At 38.4% G+C, this 20,718-nt stretch overlaps 1 protein-coding gene across 2 annotated transcripts in view; it reads left to right on the top strand.

Moving 5' to 3' along the window:
* MOCOS (molybdenum cofactor sulfurase) overlaps window positions 1-20,718 on the top strand; it is a 228,967-nt gene that overhangs the window by 187,784 nt on the left and 20,465 nt on the right. The window contains exons 7-10 of one of the 2 annotated variants that reach the window (XM_065629342.1): window positions 2,770-2,886; window positions 5,818-6,264; window positions 13,490-13,652; window positions 19,437-19,518. In XM_065629342.1, the coding sequence (XP_065485414.1) occupies window positions 2,770-2,886; window positions 5,818-6,264; window positions 13,490-13,652; window positions 19,437-19,518 (809 nt within the window). The remainder of the gene's footprint in view (window positions 1-2,769; window positions 2,887-5,817; window positions 6,265-13,489; window positions 13,653-19,436; window positions 19,519-20,718) is intronic. The other variant, XM_065629343.1, reaches the window with a different exon arrangement.

Below are 20,718 nucleotides of genomic sequence, written 5' to 3'. Positions count from 1 at the left end.
CCTGAGGGGCAGACAGGACTCCAAGATGTTGTGGTGTCTTATTTACCATGTCCTCACTGACTGAAATCAGTAAAAATGCTGCAAGATTTCTGGATGTGCTTTGCAGTTTAATTGTAGTCTTTAAGCTACAAGGCACAATAGTTCCAAATATCAGACCCAGGAGTTCACCAAAACTGGCAATCTGAGTACATTAAGCTGTGTACTTCCCATTAGTACCATTCATGTTTCTGTGCCTTCATTGACAAAGATATTCCCGGCTCCCAAAAGTCAACTGCTGTTCTTACAGACAGAGCTGCAAGCAACATTCCATATTTCATAACTCTGAGCTTCATAGCCGTTATTGCTCCTTATGGCAATTTTAAAGATGTGCTTTATTTAAATAAGCTTTTCTTCATCAAAATAACTGTAACAGATGTTTTATGTTCTATTTGTTTTGCTATGTGGTAGCACTGCAGAGAGAGATTAAGTTAACTCCCCAAGTAGCATATTTCTAGGGTGAAGCTAAACAAGAAGAAATTGAAGCATATGTCCAAGGGAAAGTCAAGCATGTATTCAAGGGACAGATAGATTTGCACAGCTGCCCTCACTGATTCTTTACATGGTGTCTTTGTTTGCAATGAAAATTGTGCATCACATTCCCAAGACCTCTATTTCTTATCAGATTGGTGATTACAGAGTTCGATTAATACTAAAGCTATGGATAACTTGTCTTTGTTCTCCTGAACCGTATTTCCCTATATTTCTCTAATGCTCATATTTTTAATGTACCAACAATCTTTGTCTACTGTACAGATTAATACATATCACAATTAAAAGTGTCATTGGAGAAAGGTATTGGGTCACATGGCTAGAATTAAATTACTGTTCATTAAAGAACAATAATAATTTCTTTTAATAAATTAATTAATTAATTTTTAAAAAAATCTTGTTAGCAATTCTTTGAAGTTGGGTCATGGAAATTTCATGACACTACATATACTTTGATATGCAAGGCTGCCTCACCTATGTTTCTTCAGAAAAGAATAATAAATCATAAAATGATCATGTGTTTTAAAGTTTTTTGTATACTGAGCAAATAAGCCCAAGCACTGTACGAATTCAGTAGTGAAGTATCTGTCAAGATTTTTGCCTTGCTTGTCATCATGAGCAGAACGATAGATCCACCCACGAGTCACTAGCACCATGACAAACCAAGTTATGCCAGGATGACAACTTTTCTCATCTAAATGAAAAAAGAAATCAAGAAAATATCACTGTTCCCAGATTGAAGTCTTCTGACGAAACAAAGCTAATGACACAACAACAGTATTTCTCAACAGATGCCTTTTACTGTAACTTTGATTTGAGAAACATGCTTTGAACACAGGATATTCTCCAAGGCATTAATTGTGAATAGCGATCTTGGAACTGATTCTATTCTCTGCTTTCCATGTCTGGATATGTGGAGTTATTTTGTGTCTCCACTTGAGAACTGAACCATTTTGAGCTGAACTAACAGGGAAGAATCTTTTAAGTGTGAAGTTGAGAACTTGCGCATTATAATAACGCAGGATTTCTTCTGTAGGATTTCTTTTGTATATACAGCACATTTTTTGTGTGGAGTGCCTTGTGTCCCACAGTAAAAACAAAACCACACACACACACACAGAGACACATACAATAACAGCAAACAAAACCCCAAACCCACAATCTTTAATGCTATTTGAACTGGTTTTAGCAAAGCCAAACACTTCTTAGGTTAAATTATTTCAGCCTGGAGTAAGTTCTAACAGAGGATTTGGCTTTTCAAGCTGCTGAGATAGTGAAGTTAAAGGTGCTTGGTATCTCACACAGTTAAACTCAAAGACATCAGAAGATAGACTGACATCAGAAGACTGATGATGTCAGAAGATAGGAGATAGAAGATAAACTGAATTATACCAGAAAGGATTTGCTACATATATTGGGCTATTATCCTGTACAAAGAAAATTTATTTTAAAAAAAGCAAAACCAATGGAGATCAAGCAAAGCTGAGTTGATACCTCAGGCAGACAGGGCATGAGCTCACAGTCACAAATGTGGTCAGAGCTGGTTGACACCTCCATTCCTGCACCTTTAGGCTGAACTGTCGCTCTGCGCAGAGCTGAGCCTGAGCTCCCTGCGAGGAGGACCATGTCACTGGCCTGCTGGGGCCCTCTCAGCCTGCAGCAGGGTTATTCTCAGAGCTCACAGCTCTCCGTTTTGCAGAAGAGAAGAAAAAGTGCAAAGAGATTAGTGCAGCTTGTGCGAGGTTGTTGTGGAAGTCTGTGATAGAGATGTGCCAGGTTTCATGCCACCTTTCTGATCATCTGACTCTCTCCCAGTCCTGACGAGGAATGTTCATCATTTATTGTCAAGGAAATAAGCAGCATTAGCTGTACCTGCTCAGCCAACCTTACCAGCTGTTGTTGTTGCTTCTTGAAATCAACATAAAGCATTTTCAGATCCCTGCAGTGTGCTTCCATGGTTTCTTAGCTGTGCTAAGAGGATCCCCATGGTGTGCTCTGTTGTTTCTTCACTGTGCTATGAAACCCTGACAAGCCATATCTCTTTTCTGCAGTGCCATCCTGCTGAAAAATCCTAAATGTGTACTGAAATGCTAAAAGCTACAGTAAGTTGTTAATACTTTAGAGAAGTAGTTTACTTCCAATTGAATTGTGCCTTTAAAACATTGTATGTTGTTTACCACAACTTTAAAATGTCTGTTTTTCATTCTTCTCCTATGTCCTGTCTCCTGCTGAATCGGGAAGGTGGACAAGATGGCCAATCTCTACAACATACATTTCCGCACAGGTTGCTTCTGTAATACAGGAGCCTGCCAGATGCATTTGGGTTTAAGCAATGAGGACATCCAAAGGAACCTGCAGGTTAGTTTCTGAATGAGATTGCGTTATTTATTGCCCATGGAAAATACCTAGATTCAGTAACCCAGGAGACATCATCTGGTTATCAGTTATGAACACCCTAAGGAAGAGAGGTTCGAAAGGAAGAAGAAAGTCTGGCTATGTATCAAAAAAACCCCATAGTTAGTTGAAAGCTAATGTAGGTGTAACATGTCCTGTGGTTTTGAGTCTCTGCAACTTTAGCAATGAAAATAAATTTTATTTGCTTTATCTGACCTGTCAGCTTAATTGCCATGTTAAAGAACTAAACAAACTGATATTCGACTCATTGAAATGGGGTGTTGAAACAAAATTATTTGATGAAACCAAAGCAGCATGTGTTGCTTGTTTTTAATTCCTTGGGAAATACAAAATTTTGGCTTCTTATACAGATTTGGAATTACATGAAATCCAGACTTCCTGCAGAACAGGAGTTCCTGGACGATTCACCTCATGTTGTTCATTAAGTATCCTTAATTGTACTTAATAATGTTCAAGTATTATAGACCTGTTGCTGTTGGATTTTACAATTTAAAAGGCATACACAAATTAGACAAGAAATAATAAATTAGAATACACAGTGAAGTAAACTTTGATAACATCTATCAAGATTACTGATGTGTTAGATTGTTAGACCATGAATGTAAAGGCTGTTTTCTAGATGACTAATATTTTCCATAAAGTGTCAGTAAAAGATGTGTAGCAGGATTTATTACAATGTCTGCATATTTGTCAGGGTTTGAAATTACAGTAAATTAATACAGAACAACCCACAATTTTGTTAATGGTGTTCTTCAAAAGATAAAAAATTATAATGGCTGTACTGTTATTATAGCTCCCTTATAATTTCACAGAGATATTTAGATAACTTCTGCAAACACATTTATATGCAAGATTGATACACACTTATATGCAAGATTCATAGCACAAGTTCTTAAAGGGGGAGAGCTCTTTTAGTACCTTCCATGGCAAAATGATGTTTTGATTTACCATGGAGAGCTCCGTGACCATGGTCTTCTCATAGTCTAGGAGCAGCTGAGTGATGCTTGAATTTTCAAGGGGTAGCAGGTTCTACAAGGGATTCTGAGAAAGGCAAAAAGATCTACCCTTCTGCCGAAGTGCAAAATGTCAAATGACCAGCTGCAATGCTCTTGGATCTCTTTATATAAGGAAGATTTTGCTAAGGAGTGGGTGGCCTTTTATAGGTTTGTATCATGTTAATAAAGCTGAACATTTAAATGGAGATAGGCCAAACCCAAACTTATAAAGAGACAATCTGCCAAAAGTGGTATAATGAGGTGGTACAGTCAAGCCATCATTGTTTTGGGACATTCTCATCAGTCCTTTGAGAAGGATCTGGATGAGTTATCAACAACATTACTGTGTAAGGGAAAGCATCTTTTATCACAGTATTTGCTCATATATTTCAGTTTTGCCTTTTCCCAAAGTGCTGACTGTATTCTTCCTTTCCTGATGAAGATTTCCATGTATAAAATGCCTGTGAGGGAGGATTTTTTGTCCTCAAGAATCCCTGGAGAGGTGTGGTTAGTTTTCCTAGGATGGTAGGTAGGAACTCATTTACTTATTTGCGCAGCAGGAATCTCTCTCCTCAGTCAATCAATCAATACTTGGCAGAAGGGTTACATGTATACTAACAGATGCAACCTAATTTTGCAAATGTTACTTCTGCTCTATTGTCAAGGATAAAAACTACATCACAGCGCATTTAAATATTTACTACTGTATTGCATGCTTTGACATAGAGGGTTTGGGTTTTTTGAATTTCTCCTAGCGTAAATGGCATCTGTGTTCATTGAACTGTGACATTTCTTACTTAAAAAGACCTCATGTAAATAATCTATTCACACTTCCATTTTTATGCAACAGAAATGTGTAAATAAATGAAGTTCTGAGGGAAAAAAACAGCAGCTGCTGCATTTACAGGAATAAGGAGGCTGACTTAGGACTGAATTTTGTGTCCATTGGTGAGGTGATGTCAGGTGAATGAACAAAGGAGTTTCTAGCTTGTCTCACTGGAGGTTGGTGGCAGCATTCACTGACCCACTTACTGAAGTAGAAACTTCTGCTCTAAGGGAGAATTTTCCAAACAGTGCTGTATCAAAGACATATCAAATGGATGGGTATCTACGTGGAGGTCACTATTAGGGTATTTGTAGCATTTTTCAACAAAGATTTTTCAAGGCTGGCAACCTGTGTTCTTTGAAGGAGGAAATGTTATGGGGAAGGCTGGTTCCTTCCATCATGAAAGCAACACGTTGACTGAATCAGCAAAACAGATTTACTGCATTTGCCTATGATGAGGGAAGTCACTTTGCATGTTGGAGCTCTGGATTCAAGTCTATGCTTTGCTATTAATAATATCCCACGCCAGGTCTCAGCTGTATAGTTTATCCATTGGACTATTTAACAAAAGCCATGAGTAAGCCACTTATAGTATAAAATGGAAGTGTTCTGACAGCAAATATCAAGAAAACTGCCCCAGAAAAATCAGCAGTCTCATGGTTTGTTCACTTATCTGAATGTAATATCCCAGTTTAGATCCGAGTGAACTGTGCAGATGAGACTGGAGTATACCTGGAGACTGCTCTAGCTAACAGGCCATCCTGGGACATACGAACTTTTTCTGATTCTTGGCATGTTTTTGAGAAGTCTCTCTTGCCTTAGGGTAGAATAGGACAAGCATCTCAAAATGATCTTCTTCCCAGCTTAAGTAATAAGAAAATTGGGATTTTTTTTTCTACATTTTCTCTTGGTATTCATGAGTTAACTTTGTCTTTTTGAAAACAGTTTTTCAGTTTAGAATTAAGAGACCCATTAATAACTGTGTAAAATTAGAGAGAAATAAAGCAAAGTTTGTCATAATAATGCTCTGGTTTTCTTCCTGTTTCAAACTAGGCTGGCCATGTCTGTGGAGATGATATAGACCTAGTTGATGGACGTCCCACTGGTTCTGTGAGAATATCCTTTGGCTACATGTCCTCTTTTGAAGATGCACAGACTTTTCTGAAATTCATCATAACCACCAGACTCTCCAAGTCAGACACTGAGATTCCTTTCCAGTCCTCTGTTACAAAGCTGGTGACAGAGTCTGTCTCAGATGACCACCCTTCCTTTGACAGTGGGGATAAATTGTCTCCAATACCACACATCATGGACAGAGAACTCAGGAATAATTTGTCTGTGACAAAGACGACTGGCAGCTGGCAGCCACCAGAGGCTGAGGCAGAAAGCATAAGGGCAGCTGTTTCTGAGACTGTGGTACCAACATATAGAAAAGACGGCAGGCCCATCACTGTCACCAACATCTACCTCTACCCAATCAAATCCTGCTCTGCATTTGAGGTATAAGCTTTGAATCGTTCTTAAGTATTCATCTCAACCTTGTGTTTTTCCTTACCCCTCTTGGACACGTCAATCAGGAATAGCAAGTCCACGAGATATTAGGAAGTAGTATGTGGGTACCTATTTTTCCTTTTCTCCAGTTTTTAGGATTCAGTCCTGCATGCTAAAGTACTTTGAAGGATTTTCAATTAGATTGAAGTTGCAGGATGCAAATGTGTCTTCTGCTCTCCCCTCCCCCTCAACAGGCAAATTTGCACATACTATGCAGTCTCAAGAAGATAGTTGCATTTGCAAAACTTCACTAAAATATAGTCAAGTAATTAGTATGCTTTTATGGACTGACATGTGATGGACTTGTGGGCATTGATGGGTAGGAAGCAATTGAGAAATAACTTGATTAACATGTTATAATTGAGAGGAGGCTGATTTACATTACAAAGAAATGTTATCATTAAAATTACATTTGCAACAGAAATATGACATTTAAGTGTTGCTGCACTATTTGAAAGTTCACTCTTTGAAGACTTTAATTGCTTTTTTACCAAGTTAATAATATCATCACCTTAGCTGTGGCTTTTTTTTAATTTTTAATAATGCATGATGAAATAGGTGTATGGCCCACACATGACCTAGAATGTGACTCTGCTTAATACCATACTGGCAAGTGATTTAATGACTATCAATAACAGTATAACTTTCCCTATGAAAACTTGCTGGTGTAGGTCACGGTCTCATATCTGAGTGAAAATTGGGGTCAAATCCAGTGACAAATCACCTGCATTTAAAATATGGCTTCTCAGCTGATTCGATTGTGATTTTTTTTTTCTTAATGCAAAAAGGCTGATGAAATGCAAAGAGGCTGATGAATTAAATCAAAGACTGTTAAATGATCAATGAAACATCTGTATTTTAAAATTTGGTTTGGTTTATGATGTCCTTAATTCAGAGGCACAATCTTGAGTATTAAATGAGACCTGAAGAAACAATTGCTACCTCTTATTAACCTCCCACTAAATCAAACTGTTTAGAAAATCAAAGTAATCCCTCATTTCATGTGAAAATGTTTTAACCTTTGTTTAAGTGTCGCAGTTATTATAGCTGTATTACAGAAGCCCACTACAGAAGCTGCTGAAATATGTTGTAGCAGTATTCAGGCCCCTTTGGGGTAAAATTCTATTTTTAACATGCAGGCTGGTGTTGTGAGAAACACACCACAACATTCCGTGCTAGGAAGGCTTTGAAGTGATTGTGCCCAGGAGCAGGGAAGGCATACCTCAGCATGAAAGACAGCTTATGTTTCCCCACAAGCTGAGCCAGGTTTCTGCTCTTCAAGCTCTGTGAGGGGAAACAACTCCAGGTGATAAATTCATATGAACCTGGTACTCCCTGGCAGACGGACCCGCAATTTTATATGAAGGTGGAAAATCCCTGTTCTTCATGCATGCTTCTTGTGGCAGGCATTTGTTAATGGGTCAGGCGTGAAAGCAGGGTTCATCCTACCTCAACTTACCCCTCCAAAGTTAGATACTCTTCTGTAAGCAGTGAGAGATGGATGCCTGCTAATTCCTCTTATCATGAAATAGGCATCTGCAGTAGGAAAAACGAATTGTTGCTGGATATTTCTGTCTCTTTCCATTGACTATAGGAGGAATTCAAGGCAACTTGGATTACACAGCTAACACTAGCTGGTCTGAATAGTTTAAAATACAGATATTAAAATTGTAACTATATTATGAGGTTTAGTTTTGCATGCCTAGAATAATTTTTGAAGTCTAGTGTATTCTGGTTTGGTATTTTTTTATAACAAAGTATCAACCACAGTAGAACCCAGTAAGCTAAGTACAGTCAGAGCCTGTCTTGCTGAAGAGTAATATATAATTAAATATATACTGGGTTTAGTATATGGTATTGCAAGGGACTGGAAGTTCTCTATCAATAGCATTTAATTCTTCTCCTCAAAGAGCACTTTTTGTGCATTTTCACTTAGTTCATAGAAGATACATGAGTACATGTGAAAGAACAGTAGAAGCTGACCTAATCAATATGATGAAAAAGTGCTTTCAATGCATAAAGAGAGCCAGCCAGGAGATGTAGCCAAAAGGTTGATTGATTTACATTATTTTCAATATTGCAGTAAATCCCCAAAGAAAATGTGTTTGCTTTCATGATCTTCTTCCTGTCCAACAGGCATTCTTCAGATTTTTGTTCCCAAAGGTCTAAGTGACACTTCTAGACCTGTCATACATCTATAACCAGCCTGTGAAAGATCTATCAATATGATTGTCTGCCTATAAAAGAGGTGCAAACGGCAACTTACAGCCCCCCATTTGTAATGAGCTTTAAAAATCAGTTTATCTCATTCTAAATCAAGCAGTGAGTTGGTCCCTCTTCCCAATGGTTAAGAGTAGAATAGAAAGCCAGTGCTGCCAGAACCCGTATCATCACTAACTGCAGAGTGCATCACCCTCCACATGGCTGTGTATGTCACTACTGCAACTTCAGCCTGTATCACCTCGAAAGGTGAAAATAACCCATACTGCACAGCACTGGAGTTTGAAGCAAGACATGCTAGAGAAACATTACCACAATTAAATGGAATCGAATCCTGAAAATCATTTTGCCTTTTGAAATGTTGATTATGCCAGCATTTCTAGGCTTTATCATGAAAAGACTGAATCCCACAGAAGAGTATTCCTTTGCAAGTCTCTTAGTGGTCTTTGTCGTACACACCTCACACTTCATTACATTATCTTCTTACTTTAGGAAACTCGTAAAGTTCCAAAGTAATAATCATATAGCTTGTAGTTTCCTTGGTCTTCAGTTAGAAGCCAAGAATTGTAATTCAGTTACATGTTTTAAATCTGAAATACATTTAGACGCCTTGTAGTTATTGGAAAATTAGAAAAATATTTTCCCAATTAAAATGTTGATCTCCTCTTTATCAGTTATATGGCAGCTTTAAGGTAGTTGATGTGGAAAGGTAAAAGTGTTTTAGATACTTGGATGCAATAAATTCACTCATCTTGTACTTGGATACTTGAGATCAGAATCTCACAGATTTGTAAGTTCAAGTGCAGGCCTCCAGCTGGTATGGGAGGTCAGATCTCTAGTGTGTGTAGTAAATGGGCTTGATTGTAAGTACATGATTGCTTGCACTTACCTAAAATAATATGTGCAGTGGAAAACTCCAATTGTGCGTGCAGGACCCAGTCTGTCTGCCAGTGATGGGCTGACTTACTGCTTGCAGGGTAGATGACTTCCTTAGTGGAGTGAGGACAAACTTGGTGCAGATATGAGTACAAAATCACAGCTCTCTGATCTCCTCTTTAGAGTCACATAATGTCCTCCTCTCCTAAACTCTGATTTCTCAGCTCTATTCTAAGTATTTTAGTATGGGAGGTGCTTGACTTCCAGAGAAAATGGGAGTGCAGACTCCTTTGGCACCTGGGAGGATGAAGCTTGGCATGAAGAACATCAGCTCACTACAGGTTGGTTAGTTCCTACAGAATGTGCATTTTATAACATGTTCCTGGCCACAGGATGGTTTCTGTTTGGTGTTGTTCCATGGGGTTTGTACACATGGTGCAGAAGGCGGAGGGCAGAATATTCTAACTCAGTTTCTTAAATGCTCTTTCTTTTCCCTACAATTATTTTATTAAATGGAGAGAAGCAGAAGAGAGGAGTAACCTCTATCCCAGACCACTTTTTTTTCTTTTTTTCTAATGACAAAATGTCTTTTAAACATGCATTTTTAAATATGAACATCTCTCATGTAGATGAATTTTGCATAATTACATAATGTAGTGTGCCCAGTGAAAAAGGTTAGGATTTTAAACATTAATAACTTTATTATTTGTGCAGTAGGTTTCAGAGTATAAAAATTGCATCTCAACACAGAAGACAAATTAGCTTTTATTTTAAAATACAATGCAAATTCCTACTGAACAGTGGATAAATTATATGTAATACCACTAACATTTTTAAACTTGCCTAATTTAAAACCTATTCAATGATTCTTTTAATGTCTTCAAAGACTGTGTTAGCCTTCATGATGACATTACTGTGAGCTATGGAAAAATGCAGCCCAAATGTTTTAAAGAAAATTCTGAAAAAGAAAAACAGAACCATGTTTTTGCAATGAATATTTTTCCATTACAAGAAGAAAAATGGACTAAAGCAGTTAGGATAATATTGTGTACTGGCTGTGCTATGCAATGACCCTTGCTCATGACAAGCAGAGAAGACCTTATGTTGGATGATTAGCCCACCTGCCATGCTGGGAATGCAGGTGTATACTAGCATCTCTCAGCAAAATCATGGCGTCCCTGATTTCTTTCTGTCATCTCCCTTCCAATTTGTCTCAGTAGTCAGAGATAGCAAGACAGCCTCAGGGAATTAAGTTAGAAGCTACGTAATACAGTATTGCTTACTGCAATGTAGGCTAATCTCGTTTATTTTACTACACAGTATACTTCATTGGATGCTTTGCTTCACTGTACTGATTATCTGAATATGGGTATTTAGCGACATGTGAGTGCCCTGATTGAACTCCTGCTGCTGGTCCACCAGAATGTGGACCGTCTTCGCAGCCTGTGTCATTCCTGCTAGCCTTGGGCATTCAGTTCAGCTGTAATCCAAGAGTGCCAAATTGGACCACTCTTCTCGTGTCTCAAGTGAAAGGAGAGCAGGCAGAATTTGCTTGCAGTCATTTAATGACCCCTTCAGCCTCTTTGAAATAGTGGCAGGAGGTGGTCTTCACAGGTCACATGCCAAAGTGCTAAGAATAGCAATGTATATGTTCTTCCATGCTCATCTCCAGCATTAGTGTTAGCAACAGTCAGCTCTGACTGTTTCATGATTGCCTTGGACTCTCTGACTAAGGCAGGGTACACAGTTATTTTGTTGCTGCAACTATACTTATTGGGGTCCTAGCAACATATGCAATGCAGTAAGTTGAAAAGTGGAGAGGAAGTAGGGCACTTGATAGTGTACGGGGGACTTCCATGAGAGGACAGGGACTCACTGCTGGGCAAGTATATGTGCGATTCTTGTTCCAATGGCAAGAGAAAGGAGAAAAATGGGCTGAGGACCCATAGTCTTGTGCTGCATCTCAGACTGGAGCACAGACTTTCTTTCCTTTATTTTGGACCTACCAGGGGGATTTTGAATGGAAAGTGTTGATTATTTCCAAGTATCTGCTACCTGGGCAGCTGAGCTTTCCCCACAATGCCTATCAGTGTGTGAGAATTAGCTGAAGCTCTGATTAAAGGGAAGATAGTTTGTTTTGCTCGTAAAACCTCTTACCTTCAGTGAAGGGTAAGCAAACACTTAAGCTATTTCCTGAATAAGATTGCTGTCCTGAAGTGGATCCAAAACAACTGAATGTTACAATAGGGAGCTAGGAATCATTGTCTTCATGCTCTTTTTCTATTTTTCTGCTCTTTTAGTTTATTCTACTTGTTATGTCTTGCAAATCTTGTAAAGATCTGTTGGATCTGTGGGAGGATGTGATCTTCTGTTTGGGAAGGGAAATTTGTTAGCAGGAAATTCCTGCAGCTCTCAAATGATCACCAGCTGTTGAAATGCATTTTGTAATTTGACTGTACAGGATAACAATAAAATACAGGATTACAAAAAAATACTGGCCTTTCCAAAGTATAATTTCCAGGAAGGACAAAAGTCTGTTCTTCAGCTGATAGTGTGGTCTTTGGGCTATGACTTCTTTCCTAAAAAGACAAAGCAAAGGTTCTCACCATTTAGGTGCTGAGAGTTTGAGGTGTTTAGAAAACATGGTTTCAGATGACACTGTCAGACATAAATTTTCAATTTGTGATGGAATTTTTCATCCACACTTAAAAAACTGCCAAAGAATATTATATATCAAGTAGGTTGACAACATACATTTCTTATATTTAAAATTTTTCTATGTATTTTCTGTATTCAATACAGTTGATAGCGCTGTGGCCAAATTATTTAAGGGTCAGCTTTAATGCTTAAATTTTTCATTTCAGAGTGCCTGCTCTCAGCTTTCTCTAGTCAGGCTGTCAGTGTCAAGCTACTGCTGCAGGCTCCTATAAAACCTGGAAAAGTTTACAAGAATGTGATATTGTGGTTCTGTGAGGTTTTGAATAGAGCATATGCTGAACAAAAATGTGATTTTTAATTAACCTGACCAGTGCTTCCAGCCATGCTTTTCTTCAGAGGATCAGACTGTGCCTGACATATCTTTTTCTCAATACTTTTTGCTAAAGTCTTTTGCTAGTTAGTTCATGTGAGCTGCACTAAGCTTCTGTACAAGAATTCAACAAAGCCCAGCTGCAGTTAACTTTCCTCCATACTCAACTGTGACTAGAAAGCATACATGAGTTGAAGCAATATGTTCAAATGCCCAGCTTTATGTTAAAAGAATGGTATTAATATTTTAACATTCTGAAGGAGAAAGCAGTTATTAATACCACCCAAAGGCATTACTAAAATTGCTCTCTTTTTGGATTTCAAGATTACCATCTGTGTAGCATCAGTAACAGATGTTCTTTTCACCAGAAAAATGTACATGAAAGCAAGGACAATGTGCTTGTATAGGCTATTGAATATAAAGAGTGTTATAGAAGTAATGGAAGAGCAGATAGCAAAGAAGACAATGTGTTTTGTTGTAAGGGGATCTGGAGAAACTATTATGCTCCTAGCTATACCAGAAACCTCAGTGGTACAGGTTTTCTCAAATGGATTCATTGATAAAGTGGTTCTAGTTTTATGAAAATTATGGAAGCTTTTTCAGAATTTTGAATTTTTAATTTTGCATTTTTCTGGCTTCTGTTTGGTTGCTTGGTTTTGCCTTAATTCATACAACTCCCATGAAATGTCCATGCTTTGTAAATTAAAAGAAGAGTGTTGAGGGAAAGGTCCTGGAAATGGATTAGAATAAAACTGAAAGCAGTTTTTAGAGTATTTCAGAGGTTGTTTATTCTCATAGATCTGTTAAAGTGTGTGATAATATGTGACAAATTATAGTAACTCCATTTTGTTTTGTCCTCTTTGTGCAGCATTGTCTTATCTTTGATTTACAATTAAGGTTTCTCTTATTAAAAGGCTGACATTGTCCTGCACAAGTTTTCTTGATTTTAAAGTCTTCATTATTGGGTTTTTTTCCCTCTCTTTTCAGCACTATCTCTTAATGCAGCTAACATTTTCTAAACCTTTGTATCCCCTCCTGATGCTTTTCCAGGTTACAGAATGGCCGGTGGGAAACCAAGGTTTGCTGTATGACCGTAACTGGATGGTTGTAAACCAGAATGGAGTCTGCGTGACTCAAAAACAGGAGCCAAGTTTGTGTCTTGTAAACCCCTCAATTGACCTGAAGAAAAAGGTTATGGTCATCCAGGCAGAAGGTTAGTAACCAATGTCCTTTTCTCCCCTTCATTATTTGTGTCAAACTTCTAGACAGAGACACCTGCTTGCGCCAACCAAACTATTGAATGCTGTGTATGCTTGCTGACTTCAGGGACAAATTCTGTTACCAGCTGTTGGCAAAGAAAGCCTAGGCTGTAATATACAGCCCTGGTAGTCTCCTAGTTTTTTGGGATGGGCAGAGAGTAGACAGTGACTCTCTATGCACAATCATAAAGTGGATGCTCCAGGAAGAAGTAATTAATTGACAGATGTGGAAATTTACTGACAAGTATACCTCTTCACATAGCACAACATAGAATTATGGAATACCAGGTTGGAAGGGACCACAGGGATCATCCAGTCCAACCTTTCTTGGCAAAGGCACGAAGTTCATCAGCCTGAAGGGACTGTTATTGCTGCAAAGGTAAAGGATTAGGAGTCTAGTATCAAACACCCTGGCCAAAGACCTTCCCATTTTATAGCTCTCCTCCTCCTTCCAGCTGTGGGACTAGAGGGGTAGAGTTTTCAGTGGAAATTAGTATGAATTAAAATAAGGACTGGGCATTATTTAGCTCAGTTAAATACTTGCACTAGCAGGCAAATACTTAATGATGTTTGGGCTTCTCCGGATTCATCAAAAACCTTTTTTTTTTCCTCTGCTGAGGGAAAAGGAAAAAAAAAAATCTGGAAAGTATTGCAGAAAGCCCTTTGCTACTTGGGGGTGCAAATTATTTATTTTCCTAGCAGTGCTGTTAGCACTGACTGCTGGACAGGTTTGTATTCCACAAAAGTCATTATTAATGCGAAGTTTGCATGTGTCTGAATGGTGCTCATCATTTCCCTGGTGTCTAACATTTACTCAGCCTATATGTCTTAACCATTAATAATGTATGTGCCCACATTTTCAGCAGCCAGAGCAAAGCAAAGGAACCTATATTCAGATTTTTCACCCTTTATTAGGAGTCGATCTGTAACTACAGTCTCCTTTCTGTTTGTACGTTACGGTTGTTGTCCTCTCCAGCTGTCTGAGCACTCTCCATAAAATTAAGTCTGACCAGTTGATGTTGTTTGTCTGGAATAGCTTTATCAAATGTACATTTGGGTGCTTCCATTAGTCTCGTGTGATTTTGTCTGTGTATTTCAGATCCCAAACACAATCTTGTCTCTTCTTAGAGATTCTAGACTGGCTCATTGGCACAAACACTGCTATTTTCCATTGTTCCCTTTGTAATCTTTCTTTGAAAAGGTGTTGTTAGTTCATGTCACTTCTATGTGGAGCACCTTGCACCTCAAATTATTGTAGTACAGTTGCATAGACAGCCTTCTCTCACAAGTTTTAAATCACCAAGTGCTTCAGAACTATATATAGAAATTCAGATCCTTTCAAACTTTCTTCCTTTCTGCTGGTATCTCTTACTTGCAGACACAATGTGATGTCTTGTCCGAGCCTTCTCCATTTATCCTTCACATTTTCAGAGGTTCAGCTCTGTTAGGCCTTTTGATTCTGCTCTTCTAAGTATGTTCTTTATTTTTTTCCTTGCTAGTACCACACTGTTCAGACAAGTGTATATTCATTAATATGTTTGCCTGTCGATAATATCTGCACTGACATACTTCAGAGAGTCAGGAAGAAGTTTTCTCAGAAAAAAATGACAGTCAAGGAACCCATTTTTCACTAAGATTTACAATCTCTTGCCATAGTGCCAGGGTGAAATTCACCTTTAAATCCTACATTTTACTTTGTGTCATTTTTGGAATTTTCACTATCATTCACCTTCCTGCCTATGAAAGTGGGAATCATTTCCATCCAGAAATTATTGACCACATCTATGGATCACTTTTCCACCCCAAAGTGATTGATCACATCTCCAGTGTGTTCTAACAGAAATGTGGTTGGCATTTATTTATAAACTGCTTTGGTACAGCCAGTATGTAAGAGTGGAGTCATTCTTTGTATATGACTCTAGATACTGTAATCTTAGCCCATAAGGTGGTATGGGCCTTCTTCTTGTAATAGTCCTGATATTTTTCACTCTCATAGTGTACTTGCAGCCTATGGTATGTTTTTAATGCTTGACAGTGAGATAATGGTTCTCATTTGCTTGGGGAGACTATTCCAGAGATGACTGCTCGTAAGACATCACAGTGATGGGAACACATGCGAACTGACAGGGTAAAACTGAGCACATAAATCTGTAGGAAGTTGTTCCAATATTTATTTTGTTTTCTTTCTTCTTACCTGCAGTCTAAATACATTATTTGTTTGTTGGTGTTAAATTTTTATTTTTTTTATTTTATCCCTCCACATCCATGGGTCACTGTTATGTCTCCCACTTAAAACATTTCATGGCAGACATTTAATTTAATAAGTTGACTTTTTCCTTGAGAATTCCATGTCAATCACTGTTACTTTTGTCACCACTCTCTCCAGCCTGTCAGTAGTTTGTGGCTAATGTAGGACCTGAAGCTTTGAGCTGCACATTTACTGAATTCCCTGGCTCCAGTGAACACAAAAATCCATCGGCTCCCAGCTGACCGGGTGACAACTGCAGTCAACCGAGCTGTCTTCCTCCTGCCCCCCTGCAAGGATGCTGTAACCACCCTGCTTTCTCTACCAGTTTTTCTGCTGTCATCTGTGCTTTTCTCATTGTGAGAGCAGGCTGTGGCAATGATCTCCATCTAGAGCGCACTTTGCTGTCTGGAGGTGTCTCTCTCCCACAAGAGAGAGCCTAAGGCAACCGTGCTGCTGGATTAGGGGCCTCTGGTAAGTGCCGAAAGCCCAGTGGGGCGAATCCCACATAGCTGAATTATGCAGCATTCTTAAAGAATATTTTTGCCGTTGCACTGTTAGATTATGGTGAAGACACTATCTGTGCCGCTTCTGAAACATAGTGAGTCTGTTCTGTCTCCCCCTCCAGGCATTTACTTTCCTTTCCCTCTAGAAATTTTCATTAGTGGAAAATTTGTTTCTGCCTATTTTATTTCAATATGATTTAATATTCTATGTCTTTTCTGTCCAACAAAATAAAAGAGTCAGCATGACAGTAATTACTTTAATACCTTTCGCTGAATCCTCCGTGTGCTGCGACTCCGCTTTGTGTTGTGTTTAATCCCTGCATGTAGGGTGGCTCTGTAGCATGCCTAACAACCAGCCTTGGATGGGCAGAACCGCTGTCTGACCCAACTGTGCGATCCTGACGTCCTTGTGGGTAGCAAAGACACCAGACTGGGGCTCTAGAAAAGGCCAAAACAGCTCTAAGCCTTAGAATCACTCCCTGGCATGCCCGCAAAATTAGTTGGCTTGCAAGGCAGCTGGGGAGCTCCCAGTGTTCCCCCAATCTCTGAGGAGGGAGGTGAGAGCAGAGGGAGAGGAAGGGCTTGTGCTTGGCCTCTCCTTGACTGTACTTCAGTAGAGGGACTGAGATTTTAATTCTGAGAAACTGCATTTCTGAATTTCGTCAGAATTATTCTCTTAGGCTATGTGGTTATTAACAGACGTTTCCTATTTCTTTTGACATGAAGAGTGTAACTAACCCTTTCTATCACAGGACTCATTTTAAGAAAATTGGTGTAACTTTAAATAAGCCCCTGTGGAGAAAGATAACTTCTTGTATCTCAACTGAAGAGTTAATGTTTAGGCTCCCAGTGACTTAAAGGTGGGCAGGAGCCAGTGCCTTTATTTCTAGATGCTGTATTGCTCAAGTGGGAATCAAGGGAAATCTTCTTGTCCTGTTCCATTAAACACGTGGGGGCACAGATTACACTGGCCTTGTTCCTGACCAACATAAAAATAAGCCAAACAGAATTTAGCTGAAAATGAATTTCTCTAGAAGACTTAATTCCTCTCTTTCCCTTTTAGCTAACAATCAGCATTACTCTGGCAAGTTGGGCATTAGTTTACTACTGCACAGAGGGAGGAATTTTGAGTGTTGTGAAGGCCCTTTAAAATATTCGAGTAGAAAGATGCTAACAAAACTGAGCAACTAATTACACTTTTTGGAGATTATTATGCCTTCAAATAGTCGTGTGTTACTGCCAATAAAAATAATGGGAATTAAGTGCATACACTGATGAAAGAATATACATGAATAGTTTATATTTCAGTCTATTGAAATAACAGACCTCTATTTTTTCTCATTGACTGAAAATAGGAGCTATAAAGACAAGAACATTTTTTTTTATATTAATACTGTGAGCACATCTGTGAATTTTATTATGAAGCAAATGACCATGGAGAATGACAGCTTCTACATTTTAGTAACTGGCAATATTCTGCTTTATTTTTTTGCCTTAAGATAGAATAAAATTGTAATTAACAATGTTTAACTGACCTAAACATCACTGTAAAATGTGTACTGTTCCATAAAAATGTGATACAATCGCTGGTGTATAAAAGCAGGACTTTTTAAAGCTCTGAGCCTCTATATTAAGAAATTTTGTGAGTGTGCCTTGCTTAGAAAGAATTTGTAAAAGTTATAACAACTAAGGATACACACAGGATTAAACCTTTCAAACTCTTCTTTTCCAGAGGGAATGATGCTGATGTTTAATTTTTTCAAAGAACAAAAGCATTAGTTCTAGTTTATAATATGATAACATTGGCTTCTTTTTCAGATTATTTCAAGCAAGTTCAATGCATTTATTACTTATATGTTTTATTTTCTGAAGTGAGCCTAGCTTTTCCTTCTCTGTCTTCACTTCTGAAGTATACCAACATCATTAGCTAAAAAAGGAGTAGAAGTCTTCAATATTGAAAACTTACATGCAACAGAGCTGATAGCTGGGATATAGTGAATCTGACCTATGTTTCATTGTTCTCACAAGAGAATAAAACCATTTGATTTCACCATATCACAGGGCTGGTAGAGCTTGATTCTTATTTGTACTACAATAATATAAGCAGGAAGTAGTGAGTGAAATTGAATCATGCTGATATAAAGCTGGGGTACAGGAGATCAGTCTTTGCTGGTATATGTTGCAGCATAATGGAAATGAGTTGGATTCATTGCAGCCACACGCTAAAACCCTTTGTTAGTCATTTCAGGTTATCGCTTTCAAATAACAGAAAGGAAAATAGTACAGCTTTTCTTTTAGTTCTAGTAGGCCACAGTTGCCTTTCCATCTCTTTGGCTCATTATGTTCAAGATAAGAAAAGTATGGAAGAAACTGTTAACATAGATCATTACCTGGGATTCCTCATCTGGTTTAAACTTAGAGGTGGACAGATGGGACTAATTCTCTCGTTATAATTTTCCATACATTTTATCTTTAAATTATGTAGTTTTATGACATGTTATATTTCTTTCTCTCCCCCTGCCCCACCTCCATCTTTCATCTTTCTGATCACTCCATCCTACCACCACTCCAAAAAAAAGCAAACCAACAGTGATTAACCTCATCTCCTGATTTACCACAGGGACCACAACAGTGATAAACTCATCCTTTCAACAAAAACCATGACTGAGGAAGTAATTCTGTGCCAGTTTCTTTGCTTGAGATACACGGAGAATGAAGTAACTCAAAGCTGAAATTGTATGTTCCATAATGTGGTTTGGGTACCAAGGTCGTCTGAAGCTGTTGCTCTTTGCATTATCATTTGGAGCCACCTGCAGGCAGATAATATAATTCTAGCAAAAAGAAAGGATTTTTGTCACATGCTATTTGGGAGGCTGCTGTGATTGTGAACAGGTGCAAAAAATAAGAAATTTTTTGTGACCTTGTGTTTCTGCATAAATGTTTGTTTGGGGTTTTTTTTAAGTATGTTTTGCTCTCTGCCCATCTAGGCATGGACCCAATATCTGTACCACTAGAAGAAGACACTGGAAAAGAGGCTGTGATCTGTGAGAGTAAAGTCTGTTCACACAGGTGAGTGAGAGCAGAGAGGAACCGAAGCTGAAAATCACTGCAATGACACTCAGGACATGATTGGATAAACACACAGGAGCAGAAGTCCTTCAAAAAGAGGGGGACGGTGGCAAGCAATGAATGACCTAGTGGACCAGGAGAAGACAGATTTAAGTAGGTAAATTGGCATGCGCAGCATGTCTGGTAAAAAACACTAAAAATAATAAAAATTAAAAAGAGGGGGGAAGATGATACAAGAGACTGTGATGACTTTGCACTCACTTGAATAAGGGAGATATTTGCTTTACTTACTGAAAGGTTGAGAAAAAGGAAAGATGTCCCCAGTTACTTCCAAATGCTAACTGGGGGCCTCAGCAGGACCCTAGAATTCAGTTCCTACATTTGACAGTAATCACGCTGGCAACTTTGCCCATTTCATGCTGTGCAGATTCAAAATTGCTAGAATTCACTGAGGTTATAAACAGCTTTCCATATTTACAACCCTTTTTAATTTTGTTTTGACTGCCCATGATGATCAGTGTCCCCTTAACAATCTTGGGAAGATTGCAGGTGAATATGTGAAATAACATTAACTCTAATCAAGAGACATACCACTTGAGTGAAATATAACATTATGCATAAATTAATTTCCTATCAGTGAACTTAAGTGTTTATCCATCATATTTTCTAAGTACTTCCCAGTCTCATTAAGTTTTCTGAGTGGCAGTGTATCAAGTGCCTTCCTAATGTACATTTGCATTATCTACTATATTTCTTTTCATCGAGTCTCTTGGTAAGACCAACTAAATGAGCCACTTACAGATTTACATCTTCTTTGAGGCTGATAAAATGCTGGCACAGGTTTCCCAGATTGATGGTAGAGGCTCCATCCCTGGAAACATTCAAGGCCAGGCTGGACGTGGCTCTGAGCAACCTGATCTCATGGAAGATGTCCCTGCTTATTGCAAGGAGGTTGGACTAGATGACCTTTGAAGGTCCCTTCCAACCCAAACTATTCTATTATTTTAACCAAGGTATATTAATTATTTGCTTCCCTGAGGGTAACACATAAACAAACCAGCAGACTGACCATTTTCCCCATGAATCCATGCAGGAAATGATCTTCTGCTTCTTTTCTACTAGCTATTCAAATGATAAAGAGAATCTTTTTCTCAGAAGTATATTTTTTCTCAGGTAGTGGAATTCACCCAAGAGTCATTT

Source organism: Caloenas nicobarica, chromosome 2 (genome assembly GCF_036013445.1).
Source record: "Caloenas nicobarica isolate bCalNic1 chromosome 2, bCalNic1.hap1, whole genome shotgun sequence".
Lineage (NCBI taxonomy): Eukaryota > Metazoa > Chordata > Aves > Columbiformes > Columbidae > Caloenas > Caloenas nicobarica.
Note: the sequence above shows the minus strand (reverse complement) of the source record. Positions and strands in the feature narration are given on the sequence as shown.